Source organism: Amblyomma americanum, chromosome 7 (genome assembly GCF_052857255.1).
Source record: "Amblyomma americanum isolate KBUSLIRL-KWMA chromosome 7, ASM5285725v1, whole genome shotgun sequence".
NCBI lineage: Eukaryota > Metazoa > Arthropoda > Arachnida > Ixodida > Ixodidae > Amblyomma > Amblyomma americanum.
Window position 1 is genome coordinate 138,169,222 of NC_135503.1, and position 16,731 is coordinate 138,185,952.

Genomic DNA, 16,731 nt, shown 5'->3' on the forward strand with positions numbered 1-16,731 from the left:
TCGGATAGCATTATGTGTTCAGAAGCGTGAATTGTTGGGCGAGTTGGTACATGTTCACGTGAAAAAAATCAGCGAGAAAAGACGCAAGACCAGAGAAAGACACACACAGACTGTCGCCGGCGACAGTCTATGTGTGTCTTCCTCTGGTCTTGCGTCTTTTCTCGGTGGTTTTTTTTACGTGAGCATTATGTGTGTTTGTCTGAATTGAGCACGTAGATAATGAGCGGAATAAAATCTTTAAACCATGGCTTCTGGTGTTAGTTTCTTCACTTCCTCAGAAACAGGAGTGTAAATAAAATTCCCAACAACTATTTATGGCTCTTGTAGCTGTTTTAAAAAGTGCTTCGAAGTCATGAAGTGTTTACGTTAGAAGTTGCTCAAGATACAAGGAACATATTGTGATCATTTTGAAATTAAAAAAAGTGACTACAACAAGCCTCATATTTGGTTTTAAGGCTGATTTCGAGAGTTTCAACACCACTGTGAACAACAATAGCAACAACCGTAGAGTCTCAGCTTGCTTTCTCCCGGTCACAACAGAAGACTTTGCTCTTCTTTAAAATTTTGTTGTGCTGACGTACCAAGTTAGCCCCTTGTAAGCATAAAGCCATCGACTTTAAAAGATCTCTTACATGGATGCAACTTTTTGTAAGCGCACGATAGTTTCAACGTAATAGGAACGCCATGTTTAATGACTTTTGTATATTTCGTTAAAAACGTAGTTTTCTGGATTTTTTATTTTTCCTTTTATTGCACGCTCAAGATTTCCGGCAGATTTCCGGACCCCAGATATGAGGCACGCGGCAGTAAACAGCGCCGGATTATTTACGAACGCCTGAGGTTCTTTAAGCCGCACTGATACCTCGCTATGCTGCAGAACTTTTTGCATTTCGCTTCAATTGAAATGTGGTCGCCGCGGTGATTTGCACATAAACATAGCCCCTATTTCCATATAGCAGCATCCGCACGCAGCATACCAACATGGCAAAGTAGCAGCGCGATGCGTCCGAAACCATCTATGTGAGCACGCAAATTCACTGAAGGAGGAGTTCATGTAATTATCTCCTAATTCACTGATCGCCAGTGACCCAGCACCAGGTACCGCGTTTCGATGGAGGCGAAAAGCAAAAGGCGCTCCTGTGCTGTGCGATGTCAGAGCATGTTAGAGATCCCCAGGTGGTCGAAATTATCCTGGAGCCCTCCATTACGGCACCTCTTTCTTCCTTCCTTCGCTCACTCCCTCCGTTATCCCTCCTCTTATGGCGTGGTTCTGGTGTCCACCAAGATATGTGAGACAGTTACTGCATCATTTCCTTTCCTCAAAACCATCTTTAAAGCGAAAGCTTTACTTGCCGCAGTTTGAGCCGTTTCGCGTGATTCCTGGAGAGCCGTGCTGCGCCTACGCGAGGAGCAGTGAGGACACACGGCGCATTTCTCTCCCTCGCTCCCTGGTCGCAACTGCGCATGCTGCGTAGCGCTGCGCCTTTCCTCAAAATGCAACTTTGAATTTTCAGTTTTCTCTTCTTTCCCTCCCTCCTTTATCCCTTCCTTTACGGCGCGGCTCCTGTGGCCACCGAGATATTGTCACGAGGTGGTGACGGGAACTCCGCCGGGGTCACGTAGCACCGACTGGGGTCCGGTCTTCAGGAAGGCACAGAGCAGCTCGTAAGAGAATACTTTAATAGGCTGGCTTACGCCCACTAAGAACAGCTCTGAAAACTCAGCGGCGGCGATAGCAGCGAACGTGCTCGGCGGTCGTCGACTAACAGAATGCCCGCCGCTCTTAGCCGTGCTCGATTTTAAAGGCGTCAAGGAAAGTTCCAGAACGTAGTAGGCACACTTGCGCGAGGCTAGGAAAAATCGAGATAACTCTGGTCGCGTCTCGCGTCCCAGAAAATTGATAATGCGGCGTGCCTGCCGCGATAAGAAGATCAGACAAAAAGCAAGCTTCGCGGCATTACTCCCCCCTTAAAGAAGCATCGACCCGATGCTTAAAAACAGGGATAACGGACATAAAGATACAGAGCATACAAAATAAATACTCATAATGTAAACACAAAGAGTCATTAGCGCGAATAGTAAGGCTTCAGACGGGCGACGTGGATAACTTCTGAGCGTGTGCGGCGTCTCTGGGATGCTGTAACTCCGTCAGGGACGACTTCATAGTCCAGATTACCCAGTCTGCGAAGAATCCTGTACGGGCCGAAATAGCGGCGCAGAAGTTTTTCACTCAGTCCGCGGCGGCGAATCGGCGTCCAAACCCAAACTCTATCGCCTGGCTTGTACTGCACTGCGCGTCTTCGAAGATTGTAGCGTCGGGCGTCGGTGCGCTGCTGGTCTTGTATTGTCTCACGGGCAAGTCGTCGAGCTTGTTCTGCGCGCTGCAGGTAGGCGGCGACGTCGAGGTTACTTTCGTCGGTAACGTCGGGCAGCATGGCGTCGAGTGTGGTCGTGGCCTCCCTCCCGTGGACGAGACTAAATGGTGTCATTTGGGTGGTCGCTTGCACAGCGGTGTTGTAGGCGAACACCGCATAGGGAAGAATGACGTCCCATGTCTTGTGTTCTCCGTCTACGTACATAGAAAGCATATCGGCGATGGTCTTGTTGAGGCGTTCTGTAAGCCCGTTTGTCTGCGGATGGTACGCAGTTGTTCTCCGGTGACTTGTATGGCTGTGCTGCAGAATGGCCTGGGTTAGCTCCGCCGTGAACGCTGTCCCCCTGTCTGTTATCAGTATTTCGGGGGCGCCGTGTCGTAAAAGAATGGATTCGACGAAGAATTTGGCGACTTCTGCTGCTGTGCCGTTCGGGAGGGCCTTTGCTTCGGCGTACCTGGTGAGATAATCGGTCGCCACAATAATCCACTTGTTGCCCGTCGTTGATGTTGGGAAGGGGCCAAGTAGGTCCATACCGACCTCCTGGAAAGGTCTTGATGGCGGTCGAATCGGCTGCAGGAACCCTGCTGGTCTTTTCGGTGGCGTTTTCCGGCGTTGGCATTCACGACAACTCTTAACGTAGTGCGCGACGTCGGAGGATAGACGAGGCCAGTAATATCTCTCTTGGATTCGGCGGAGGGTGCGAGTAAACCCGAGGTGGCCAGCCATTGGTTCGTCATGCGAAGCCTGCAGAATTTCGTCCCGAAGGCTCTTCGGGACGACGAGAAGGTAGGCGGCCTTGTTCGGTGAGAAATTCTTCTTCACGACGATTCCCTGTTGCAGACAGTAGGACGATAGTCCACGCCTGAAGAGGGCAGGAGGTGAAGGAGACTTCCCCTCAAGATACTCGTGCAGGCGCTGTAGGTCAGGATCAGATTGCTGCTGTCGTGCGAAGTCGCTGGAACTTAGCAGTCCAAGGAAAGCTGAAGTTCGTTGAAGGCTTCCGCTTGTGCCGAATTCCATGTGAATGGTACGTCTGCCTTGGAGAGCTTGGTCAGAGGTTCCGCGACGCGCGAAAAATTCCTCACAAAGCGTCTGTAATAAGCACACAATCCCAGAAATCTGCGGACCGCCTTCTTGTCATGAGGCTGCGGGAAATTGGCAATGGCGGCTGTCTTCTGCGGGTCGGGGCGCACGCCGTCCTTGCTGATGATGTGGCCGAGAAACAATAGTTCGTGGTAGGCAAACCGGCAATTTTCAGGCTTCAGGGTAAGTCCGGATAACTTGATTGCGTCGAGTACTGCCTTCAGCCTCCGGAGGTGTTCCTCGAAGCTCGCTGCGAAGACTACAACGTCGTCTAGATAGACGAGACAGGTTTGCCACTTGAGGCCTGCCAACACTGTGTCCATTACCCTTTGGAAAGTTGCGGGTGCGGAGCAAAGCCCAAATGGCATGACTTTGAACTCGTACAGTCCGTCCGGTGTGATGAAGGCAGTCTTTTCCCGGTCTCTTTCGTCGACTTCAATCTGCCAATATCCACTCTTGAGATCCATCGACGAGAAATACATGGCGTGGCAGAGCCTGTCCAGAGTGTCGTCGATCCTCGGGAGGGGGTAGACGTCTTTTTTCGTAATCTTGTTCAGTCGCCGATAATCGACGCAGAATCGAAGAGCACCGTCTTTCTTTCTCACTAGAACGACCGGTGCCGCCCATGGGCTCTTCGAAGGTTGGATGACGTCGTCGCGAAGCATTTCCTCTACTTGGTCCCGGATGGCCTGTCGTTCTCGCGGCGACACACGGTAAGGGCTTTGGCGGAGAGGTCTGGTGTGTTCGTCGGTTATAATTCGATGTTTGGCTATCGTCGTTTGTCGCACCTTTGATGACGAGGCGAAACATTCGCTGTAACTTTGAAGAAGAAGGGTGATTTTCTCTTGTCGGTCCCGGGGTAATGCTGGGTTGATGGCGAACGTGGGAGCATGGTCTTGCTTTAGGCTGTCATTTAGGTTCGTCGGAGATGATGAAGGCGTCCAGTAAATCAGTTGCTTCGTCCAAGAACGCAATTGTAGTGCCTCTGTTGAGGTGTCGGTATTCTTCGCTGAAGTTCGTGACCAGTACTTCGGCTTTTCCATGCCGCAAATGAGCGATGCCTCTTGCGACGCCAAGTCGTCTGTCTAAGAGCAACTGCGTGTTTCCCTCGATGATGCCTTCTGCGTCTTCGAAATTTCTTGCACAGACGGGGACGATGACGCTGGACCGGGGTGGGATGGTTAGTTCTTCATCGAGAACACTGAGGGCCTTTGACTGCTCTGGGGTTGTTTTCGGAGGTAAAGCTTCGTCCGTCGAAAGCGTGACGGACTTGGACTTGAGGTCGATGACTGCGCGGTGCTGTGTCAAGAAGTCCATCCCCAAAATGACGTCACGGGAACATTTCTGAAGTACGACGAATGCTGTCGGATATGTGTGTCCGTTGACAGTCAGTCTCGCAGTGCACCTTCCTGATGGCGTGATGAGGTGTCCGCCTGCTGTGCGTATCTGCGGGCCATCCCAAGTCGTCGTCACTTTCTTGATCCGGTCGGCGAAGGAACCACTCAGCACGGAATAGTCAGCTCCCGTGTCGATTAGAGCAGTAACGTTTCGGCCGTCGACAGTCACCTCTAGATCGGAAGTCCTTTCTCTTGCGTTGCACGTAACTTTCGGCGTCGGGTCACGGCTTGGTCGGTGATTGCGACTGCGGCTGCAGGGGCTTGTCGATGTCGGTGGCCTGGGGGTCTCTAAGTTGCGTCGTGTCGTCGTCGGTGCGGCGTCGCCGTGAGTTCTCGTCGTTGGAGGGTCTTCGTTTTTTTGCCGGGAAGCAACCTCACCTCCTAAGGTTGCTGTTTTCAGTTTCCCCTACGGGGGCTGGGGGACCTTCCTCGCACAGCCGCTGCGTAGCTGTGGCGGGGCGACGTGAAGCGCGAGGCTCGCGGCGAGGGTGAGCGGGAAAATCGGCTCGACACGTATTCGTCGCGGCGCAGGTAGTCGTCGATTTCTTGTGGATGTTGGCTGAAGCGTGGTCGTGGTGCGTCAACGGCGAATCCACGAAGACCGATGCGTCGGAACGGGCAGTGACGCAGGACGTGACCGGCTTCACCGCAGTGGAAGCACAGCGGACGGTTGTCACGGTTTCTCCAGGTGTCGCATTTCCTTGGGCCCGAACGTTGTTCGTAGGTCGGGCGGGCGGGGCCCGGAGGGCGGCGGTCCAGCACTGCTGGCTCACGTCGAATAGGACTTGGGGTGGCACGTCGAGGCGCGGGCTTGCGTACTGCAGCGACGTAACTCATGGCTGGAGCTTGAGGTTCAGTCGTCGCAGAAGGGGAGCCAAGCGCATGCCGCACTTCTTCACGGACGACTTCCGTCAGGCTCGCTACTTGAGGTTGTGAAGATGATGGCAGCAGCCGGCGTAGTTCTTCGCGGGCGATTTCACGGATGATCTCCCGCAAGTCGCTGGTTGTAGTCGTCGTGTCCGGAAAGCTGGAGCAGACCGGCGGTGGTCGGTTGTACTGCCTTGTGCGGGCGTCCAGGGTCTTCTCAATCGTTGACGCTTCTTCAGCGAATTCGGCGACAGTCTTGGGCGGATTTCGTACGAGACCAGCGAAAAGAGACTCCTTTACGCCCCGCATTAGATATCCCGTTTTCTTCTCCTCCGTCATATTCGGGTCAGCTCGGCGGAAAAGACGCTGCATTTCTTCGACGTACATGCTGACAGTTTCGTTTGGGTGCTGCATTCGTTACTCCAGCAGCATCTGCGCATTTTCCTTCCGGAGAATGTTGGTAAACGCCTTCACGACTTCAGACTTGAATAATTTCCAGGTCTTCAAGGTAGTCTCGTGGTTTTCGTACCACGTTCTTGCAGGACCGTCAAGGGAAAAGAAAACATAGCGGAGCTTCATGTCATCTTCCCACCTGTTAAATGTAGCCACGCGCTCAAATTTGTCTATCCAATCTTCCGGGTCGTCGCCAGGGTAGCCGTGGAAGGTTTGAGGCACCCGTGGCTGGTGGAGCATGACAGGGGTGGACGTCGCTGGCTCGGTCATGGTGGGCGCTGGAGCTTGTTGTCGTTGTCGAGTAGGATCCGATAGTAATCCGTGCTGAGCTTGCAGGCCTTGAAGACGGCGGCTGTGTCGTACCTCGGGATCTTCTTGGCTCTCGTTCTCTACGGTGGATCTTCCAGGTTGGGTTGGGTGCATCTACCCCGCACCTCCACCAGATGTCACGAGGTGGTGACGGGAACTCCGCCGGGGTCACGTAGCACCGACTGGGGTCCGGTCTTGAGGAAGGCACAGAGCAGCTCGTAAGAGAATACTTTAATAAGCTGGCTTACGCCCACTAAGAGCAGCTCTGAAAACTCAGCGGCGGCGATAGCAGCGAACGTGCTCGGCGGTCGTCAACTAACAGAATGCCCGCCGCTCTTAGCCGTGCTAGATTTTAAAGGCGGCAAGGAAAGTTCGAGAACATAGTAGGCACACTTGCGCGGGGCTAGGAAAAATCGAGATAACTCTGGTCGCGTCTCGCGTCCCAGAAAATTGATAATGCGGCGTGCCTGCCGCGATAAGAAGATCAGACAAAAAGCAAGCTTCGCGGCAATATGTTAGACGGTGACTGCGCCTTGCGCGCTCGCCGCGCCATCTGGCATGACGTCACACCACACGGCTCACCGCCGCCACCGTTTGGTATGACGTCACACCGCGTTCCTCGTCGTTGCACTCGCCTCCACTTGCTTCGCCAGCTGCGTCGCATGCCTGAAAACATCTTGGAGGATTGAAAAGGAGAGCTCGCGTGCGCCGCAACCACAGCTGTGTCCTCTTTAATGTGACAACAACATAGCTAGACAACCCCACTAACCTGGGCTTGCAATCAAGATTAACCAAGGCTAACCATGCTATGCCTTAGCTTTCGCTACGTATATACTGGCATAGCCGAGCTAAGCCACTGCCAATTTCCTCTCTCTCTCGCTCCCTAGTCACTATTGCGCAAGCGCCACTAGTAGCACCGAGCCACAGGTGTTCCGCCGCTGCGCAGCGCCGCGCCTTTCCTCAAATAATAACAATAATAATAATTGGTTTGAGGGGAAAGGAAATGGCGCATTATCTGTCTCATATATCGTTGGACACCTGAAACGCGCCGTAAGGGAAGGGATAAGGAGGGAGTGAAAGAAGAAAGGAAGGATGAGGTGCCGTAGTGGAGGGCTCCGGAATAATTTCGACCACCTGGGGATCTTTAACGTGCACTGACATCGCACAGCACACGGGCGCCTTAGCGTTTTTCCTCCATAAAAACGCAGCCGCCGTGGTCGTGCTCGAACCCGGGAATAATAATAAATGCAAATCCAACTTTCAATTTTCAGTTTTCTCTTTCCTCTTTTACCTCCCTGCTTTATCCCTTCCTTTACGGCGCGGTTCGTGTGTTTACCGAGATATGTGAGACGGTTACTGTGCCATTTCCTTTTCTCAAAAACAAAACAAAACAAATGAGCCGACGGCGTTATAGAGTTTATTGGCGTTGACAACTTTGCAAAGACCACTCATTTTCACGAAAGGAAAGGCGCACAACCGGCTCCGTGGGTCAGTGGAGACCTCAATCTCGATTTCGCTTTGTATACTTTGTGTATCCTGGATTAGCTGGGGATAACCCACATTAGTTTTTCTTAATTAATTAAGTTAGGAGGCAAGAAACGCCACATCAGGGCGGTAAAATGTGAAGTTATACCTACAAGAAAATCTAGTAAGCACACATGCACACAAAGAATTTCTGAAGATGAGAACATGACTCCTTTGTGTGTGAGAAATGTCGACACACATTTCGTCCCACACACACTGAGGCCGGGAACGTCAGCCAGATTCAGAGAAGAATCGTGATGCAACAAACTGGTCACCCTTCATTGTCCTGCGGTGAGGACAGAAAAATGAATGCAGATGCAAATTACGAGGACTTCGTGAACAGTGCACAACTTCGTCTCCTTTTTTGTTGTCCTGGTTTGTGCGCTGTTTTCTATGCTTTGGCAGCGTGCACAAACCGACCCATCTCCCAACACTGTTACAGAGAAACCCAGTTTATATGTTTGGTTGACATCATTGGCAACTATTTATTGTTAATTGAGTTTCCGTGTCGTTGCAAGTGCTGACACGAGTGTACCAAGCCCCAGTATACGACTTCCGAAGTGATGGTCTGCGGCTCTATCAAACTGACACAAAATACTTTTTTTGCATCATGTTCACAATAAATGAAATAAATAAGCACTCTGTATGAGGATACAAGACAGCAGATTCTCCTGCTTCTTAAAGCTCGTCTTCAGCGCACCATATCGTCCACAACACTAAGAGCGCATTCTCACAGGTAAGTAGACATCGAACAGAAATAACTTCAAAACTCGTACTCAAGAATCCCGCAACTCAAAACTTGACTGCGTGATATTTTTAGCAAATATAACGGTCAGCAGCGTTCTTCTCTCTCTCAGAACACAGAACACATAAAGCTTTAAGACCAATGGGAGACTTTCCACTTAGGCTACGGTCCGGAGGTTAATCTGAAGACCGTCCGCCTGGCCGAAGCCGCCACTAGGGGCCAAGGGCTCTTAGCTGTCGTCTAGGTGAGAAGGGTGCAGCCTTCCCTACATCTGTTGGACAAATAAAGTTTTACAATCCAATCGAACCACATATTGTGAAGGGTGGCCGCCTCTGTTTGCACAGAACGCGTTGGTGACCCTGGTTCAGCACTCGTCCGCGGGCGGTTTGTGCTGCGGTCCCAGCGCATTGGCGAAAGGGCTGCTCAAGGGCCAAGGCTTGAACCGGTCCGAGGATAGGTACTCCTTGAGTCCCGGCAGGTCGGCCATCATCTGGCAGTATTCTTCGAGAGCACGGTAGCCGTTGCGGAAGGTGCTCATCCCGAGAGTCCTGACCGCCTGCGCATTTCCATGAAGCAGTAAACGTGTCTCTCGGCCGGTCACGCCATTTTCACAAATCGAAACTAAACACCCCGATATATCCGGTTATGGGTCTCAATGACGAGAGCACAGGTTAAAATAAAAAGGTAAGCCCCATTATCTCCCACTGAATGTACCTGCTGCGGGCTGCAATCAGTTAATCAGAGCACATCATTGAATGTGCCTTCTGGGGACGTCATAAATAAATTCCTAAATGATGCACCTAATGCTCGGTGCATGCCCGCATACGATATCCAGAGCAGAGCGCTGCACGGCATGACTGCAATTTTCTATCCCCATTTTAAAATTATTCTCTTAAATCCCTGTACATACAAGGATACACATATTTTGAACCAGAGGTATTTCGAACGAAACAACAAGGAACCTTATTGTTCTTTTTTGAAATTTAAACCTTTTTCATGGGTGCTCAGACTCGCATTTCGGGAAAGCTATTTAGGCAGATTTCAGTAAGTCCCCTGGGCTTCCATAGAAGCACAAGTGCACGGAAGGAGCTCAATAACGGGGTGTGCATTGACATCTCGGCCAGCAAATTCATTTTCTATGAAGGAAATTAATTTTTCATACCGCTTCAGCGTACTGAAGTGTAGCGTATGTAACAGCTACGATGTGTCATGAAATGCAATATAAAGTGTGTGTTACTGTTGCGCGAATACTTCGCACCCCATTTGTTCGAAACCCAGTGCCCGAAGTTGTTAGTAACTTCCCGAATATACATGTTTTTTGGCTCGTCATCTCGCACAATAATTTTCCTCGTCAAAAACAGAACGCAAGGTTCAGCCATTATCAAGGGCCTGCGCTGTTTGTTTTGCATGACAATTTTGTTTCGTCCAGTTTCATTACAACTTCCGGTTTCCAGCGCCACACAGCGCAAAAGAGGAGGCCTTTAATTGCGACGGATAATCAACCTTACGAATCTTACGCAACCTTACCGCAACATTAGAGCAGCCTTATAAATCGGATGAGCTTGCCTTGAAAATGCGTTCGTATTTTTCGAAACTCACAAGAAAGGCGGTATTTTTTTCTGAAGTAAATAACTATATATTCCTCTGTATTCGTCAAGTAGAAAATCAAAAAGCGCTGCGGCGCATTGGATTACCACTGCGCTTTGGACGCACCAGACAGAAGTTTGAGTCCCTTGGGTTATTTTCTTTGAGCTAGCTTCGGGTTTCTATTCCACTACTTTTTCGCAGTCGCATGAGAGTTCAACTGCAAGCATGATAAGGCAGCAAGGCCCCCATCTCGCTAACATCACATTAACGGATGTCACGTTGGGGCCGGTCAGACTAACAACGCTGGTTAGTACCGGGATGCAGTTACCGAAATCGGCCAGCATGGCCGCGGGTAACTCGCGGTCACAGCACGCGCTATCGGTTCGACATAGCAGGAAAAATGTCATGAAAGCCCGAGTACGTTGGTCGTTTCATTTGCGCATATTTGGCACACTCGATTAATAAGCCTTCGTGCGGTCTTGGTAACCTTCTCTGGGTATTTGTGGCTCCGAGCTTGCAGAGTCAGTAAATACATACCTTCCTCTTCGTCTCTTTAAGCTCACCTCAAAGTTTGCTTGAGGATATAATCTTTCACAGGAAATAATTTCTGAGTTGCGGGCCCGTGGCGCCAGCGCCTGTGCCGCTACAACCAGAAGTCGTGGGCGGAGCAAGAATACCATGAACGCACGCGAAAAGCGGATGGCCTCATTAATTGTTAAAGTTCGCGAAAGCTTACTGCACTTCCAGCACCGAGTCTCGTGGACATAAGCGCGCGTACGTCAGCGCGCCTCCCGGTGGGAACACTAACCTGGAGTGTCTCGTACAGCAGAAAGTCGACGTATGTGACATCCTTTCCGGCGCCAAATGGACCGTGCTTGGCCAGGTAAGCTTCGAACTGGTGCAGCTTCTCGGCCACGTCCACCAGGAACTGGCGTCGCTTATCGTCCCCGTAGTCCGGGTCGTAGCAGAGCAGTGCCGCAGACGAGAAAACGTCCGACGCCTGCGGAACGTTCGACTCGTGACACCAAACGCCATGGCCAGTATTAAACAGATAAAGTTGTTCATTTTGCTTTGTGCATTTCAAGAGTCAACAGCGAGCCTACCTTCCCGAAAGAAGTCTAAATTGAAATACGACTGCCAGTACCATAGAGAACAAGACCAGTTGAGTACTGGGTGCTCACAGTCAAGTTGAAGCACACCTTGAAGGATCAAGTATCAATGCAACGGAAGAAGTATACCCCGAGATTTCAGCTTCCAAACTATCCCATCAGAATCCGCTGTTAAGCTCTATGCGCCTTTCACACCAACACCTCTGAACGTTCGCCCTAACCCTAGGTCGCCCTGTGTCGCACCGCCCTAACGAAGTCAGTTTCGAGCTTCTTCCGGGATAATCAACCATCTGATGGAAAAAAGTGCGGTTGGGCTCTGCGTTGCATTCTCTGCAAAAACTGTGGATCCAATGTACTGAAGACGCCCTGACAATGTATCGACTCCTCCAATAAACAAGCGCGGTGCGTGCTGAAAAAAGCAAGCGTGCGATAAGGACTTCAAAAATAAGGAAAAAACTGCTTGTTCCGGTTTATTTTCGAGGATTAAACGAATTACGGCTCCGGTTTTCACAGTGCAGATGGCGCAGAAAACCATAGAAATTTCAACACGAAGTTTCCTTCACAGTGTCACCTTACTATGAACTCTAAATTCTGCGTTCGCTTTCTTGAGGTTGTTACAACGCCATTTGTCTGACACCGCATCGCCATGCTCGGTATAAAGGCGAGACCAGAAATGCAGGGTCGGCGTAAGAAGCCCCCTTTTTGAAGCGAAAAGCTTCACTAGGCTCGTCAACACCGGGCTGTGCGTGAGCCTAACTACAGATTTGCAACAGCTGCGCATGCGCGAAACCGAGTGACGTCACGCGGAGCGCAGGTGGTCGCTGCTGCCGCATCCTTCGTAGCCACCGCGCCCTGACTCAGTCGTCTGACCGTGAAACAGAGTGACGTCACGCGGAGCGCAGGTGGCCGCTGCTGCCGCAGCCGTCGTCGCCGCCGCGCGCTGCCTCCGTCGTCTGACCTTTCGCCATGGAAGGAGGAGAAGAAGACCCAGAAGTGGTAACGTGGGAGTTATAGATTTTAATAGCCTCGTATAACGATTGTGCAAGCTTTTTATACCTAAGACAACACGTTTTGGAAAAGCTAAAAAGGTATACCCAAATTGTAACCCTATGTAACCCTAAGCTAAACCATGAGCATCGCCACGAAGCTTTTCGCTTCGATATATCATGGCTTAACAGTTTAGCTAAGTCTCAGCCCAACTTTTTTGACAGCCCCGCTTATTACTGAGAGATTTCCTCATATTGTTTCCACTGACTGCGTCGTTCACGGGGAAGGCTGTACTTTTAAATCAAGTTCTGCGGCGAAAAGTTCTGTGGACTGTAATCAAACGTCCCTAGAGAGCACCGAGAACGTTCAACGCACTGAAGTTGCGCTGCTACTTTCCAACAAGAGAAGAGTTCAAATGCGAGAAAGTCAACGCACTGAAGTTGCGCTGCTACTTTTCAACAAGACAAGAGTTCAAATGCGAGAAAGTCAACACACTGAAGTTGCGCTGCTACTTTCCAACAAGCCAAGAGTTCAAATGCGAGAAAGTCAACGCACTGAAGTTGCGCTGCTACTTTCCAACAAGACAAGAGTTCAAATGCGAGAAAGTCAACGCACTGAAGTTGCGCTGCTACTTTCCAACAAGACAAGAGTTCAAATGCGAGAAAGTCAACGCACTGAAGTTGCGCTGCTACTTTTCAACAAGACAAGAGTTCAAATGCGAGAAAGTCCACGCACTGAAGTTGCGCTGCTACTTTTCAACAAGACAAGAGTTCAAATGCGAGAAAGTCAACGCACTGAAGTTGCGCTGCTACTTTTCAACAAGACAAGAGTTCAAATGCGAGAAAGTCAACGCACTGAAGTTGCGCTGCTACTTTTCAACAAGACAAGAGTTCAAATGCGAGAAAGTCCACGCACTGAAGTTGCGCTGCTACTTTTCAACAAGACAAGAGTTCAAATGCGAGAAAGTCAACGCACTGAAGTTGCGCTGCTACTTTCCAACAAGCCAAGAGTTCAAATGCGAGAAAGTCAACGCACTGAAGTTGCGCTGCTACTTTTCAACAAGACAAGAGTTCAACAAATGCGAGAAAGTCAACGCACTGAAGTTGCGCTGCTACTTTCCAACAAGACAAGAGTTCAAATGCGAGAAAGTCAACGCACTGAAGTGCGCTGCTACTTTCAACAAGACAAGAGTTCAAATGCGAGAAAGTCAACGCACTGAAGTTGCGCTGCTACTTTCCAACAAGACAAGAGTTCAAATGCGAGAAAGTCAACGCACTGAAGTTGCGCTGCTACTTTCCAACAAGACAAGAGTTCAAATGCGAGAAAGTCAACGCACTGAAGTTGCGCTGCTACTTTCCAACAAGACAAGAGTTCAAATGCGAGAAAGTCAACGCACTGAAGTTGCGCTGCTACTTTCCAACAAGACAAGAGTTCAAATGCGAGAAAGTCAACGCACTGAAGTTGCGCTGCTACTTTCCAACAAGACAAGAGTTCAAATGCGAGAAAGTCAACGCACTGAAGTTCGCTGCTACTTTCCAACAAGACAAGAGTTCAAATGCGAGAAAGTCAACGCACTGAAGTTGCGCTGCTACTTTCCAACAAGACAAGAGTTCAAATGCGAGAAAGTCAACGCACTGAAGTTGCGCTGCTACTTTCCAACAAGACAAGAGTTCAAATGCGAGAAAGTCAACGCACTGAAGTTGCGCTGCTACTTTCCAACAAGACAAGAGTTCAAATGCGAGAAAGTCAACGCACTGAAGTTGCGCTGCTACTTTCCAACAAGACAAGAGTTCAAATGCGAGAAAGTCAACGCACTGAAGTTGCGCTGCTACTTTCCAACAAGACAAGAGTTCAAATGCGAGAAAGTCAACGCACTGAAGTTGCGCTGCTACTTTCCAACAAGACAAGAGTTCAAATGCGAGAAAGTCAACGCACTGAAGTTGCGCTGCTACTTTCCAACAAGACAAGAGTTCAAATGCGAGAAAGTCAACGCACTGAAGTTGCGCTGCTACTTTCCAACAAGACAAGAGTTCAAATGCGAGAAAGTCAACGCACTGAAGTTGCGCTGCTACTTTCCAACAAGACAAGAGTTCAAATGCGAGAAAGTCAACGCACTGAAGTTGCGCTGCTACTTTCCAACAAGACAAGAGTTCAAATGCGAGAAAGTCAACGCACTGAAGTTGCGCTGCTACTTTCCAACAAGACAAGAGTTCAAATGCGAGAAAGTCAACGCACTGAAGTTGCGCTGCTACTTTCCAACAAGACAAGAGTTCAAATGCGAGAAAGTCAACGCACTGAAGTTGCGCTGCTACTTTCCAACAAGACAAGAGTTCAAATGCGAGAAAGTCAACGCACTGAAGTTGCGCTGCTACTTTCCAACAAGACAAGAGTTCAAATGCGAGAAAGTCAACGCACTGAAGTTGCGCTGCTACTTTCCAACAAGACAAGAGTTCAAATGCGAGAAAGTCAACGCACTGAAGTTGCGCTGCTACTTTCCAACAAGACAAGAGTTCAAATGCGAGAAAGTCAACGCACTGAAGTTGCGCTGCTACTTTCCAACAAGACAAGAGTTCAAATGCGAGAAAGTCAACGCACTGAAGTTGCGCTGCTACTTTCCAACAAGACAAGAGTTCAAATGCGAGAAAGTCAACGCACTGAAGTTGCGCTGCTACTTTCCAACAAGACAAGAGTTCAAATGCGAGAAAGTCAACGCACTGAAGTTGCGCTGCTACTTTCCAACAAGACAAGAGTTCAAATGCGAGAAAGTCAACGCACTGAAGTTGCGCTGCTACTTTCCAACAAGACAAGAGTTCAAATGCGAGAAAGTCAACGCACTGAAGTTGCGCTGCTACTTTCCAACAAGACAAGAGTTCAAATGCGAGAAAGTCAACGCACTGAAGTTGCGCTGCTACTTTCCAACAAGACAAGAGTTCAAATGCGAGAAAGTCAACGCACTGAAGTTGCGCTGCTACTTTTCAACAAGACAAGAGTTCAAATGCGAGAAAGTCAACGCACTGAAGTTGCGCTGCTACTTTCCAACAAGAGAAGAGTTCAAATGCGAGAAAGTCAACGCACTGAAGTTGCGCTGCTACTTTCCAACAAGACAAGAGTTCAAATGCGAGAAAGTCAACGCACTGAAGTTGCGCTGCTACTTTCCAACAAGACAAGAGTTCAAATGCGAGAAAGTCAACGCACTGAAGTTGCGCTGCTACTTTCCAACAAGCCAAGAGTTCAAATGCGAGAAAGTCAACGCACTGAAGTTGCGCTGCTACTTTCCAACAAGACAAGAGTTCAAATGCGAGAAAGTCAAGGCACTGAAGTTGCGCTGCTACTTTCCAACAAGACAAGAGTTCAAATGCGAGAAAGTCAACGCACTGAAGTTGCGCTGCTACTTTCCAACAAGACAAGAGTTCAAATGCGAGAAAGTCAACGCACTGAAGTTGCGCTGCTACTTTTCAACAAGACAAGAGTTCAAATGCGAGAAAGTCAACGCACTGAAGTTGCGCTGCTACTTTCCAACAAGAGAAGAGTTCAAATGCGAGAAAGTCAACGCACTGAAGTTGCGCTGCTACTTTCCAACAAGAGAAGAGTTCAAATGCGAGAAAGTCAACGCACTGAAGTTGCGCTGCTACTTTCAACAAGACAAGAGTTCAAATGCGAGAAAGTCAACGCACTGAAGTTGCGCTGCTACTTTCCAACAAGCCAAGAGTTCAAATGCGAGAAAGTCAACGCACTGAAGTTGCGCTGCTACTTTCCAACAAGACAAGAGTTCAAATGCGAGAAAGTCAACGCACTGAAGTTGCGCTGCTACTTTCCAACAAGACAAGAGTTCAAATGCGAGAAAGTCAACGCACTGAAGTTGCGCTGCTACTTTCCAACAAGACAAGAGTTCAAATGCGAGAAAGTCAACGCACTGAAGTTGCGCTGCTACTTTCCAACAAGACAAGAGTTCAAATGCGAGAAAGTCAACGCACTGAAGTGCGCTGCTACTTTCCAACAAGACAAGAGTTCAAATGCGAGAAAGTCAACGCACTGAAGTTGCGCTGCTACTTTCCAACAAGACAAGAGTTCAAATGCGAGAAAGTCAACGCACTGAAGTTGCGCTGCTACTTTCCAACAAGACAAGAGTTCAAATGCGAGAAAGTCAACGCACTGAAGTTGCGCTGCTACTTTCCAACAAGACAAGAGTTCAAATGCGATAAAGTCAACGCACTGAAGTGGCGCTGCTACTTTCCAACAAGACAAGAGTTCAAATGCGAGAAAGTCAACGCACTGAAGTTGCGCTGCTACTTTCC

General features: G+C 49.5%; 1 protein-coding gene across 1 annotated transcript in view; it reads right to left on the reverse strand.

Moving 5' to 3' along the window:
• Window positions 1-7,909: 7,909 nt before the first annotated feature.
• LOC144096607 (glutathione S-transferase Mu 2-like) overlaps window positions 7,910-16,731 on the reverse strand; it is a 44,288-nt gene continuing 35,466 nt past the window's right edge. The window contains exons 3-4 of the mRNA XM_077629417.1: window positions 11,149-11,340; window positions 7,910-9,309 (exon numbers count right to left, since the gene is read on the reverse strand). Coding sequence (XP_077485543.1) covers window positions 9,118-9,309; window positions 11,149-11,340 — 384 coding nt within the window. The 3' untranslated portion in view covers window positions 7,910-9,117. The remainder of the gene's footprint in view (window positions 9,310-11,148; window positions 11,341-16,731) is intronic.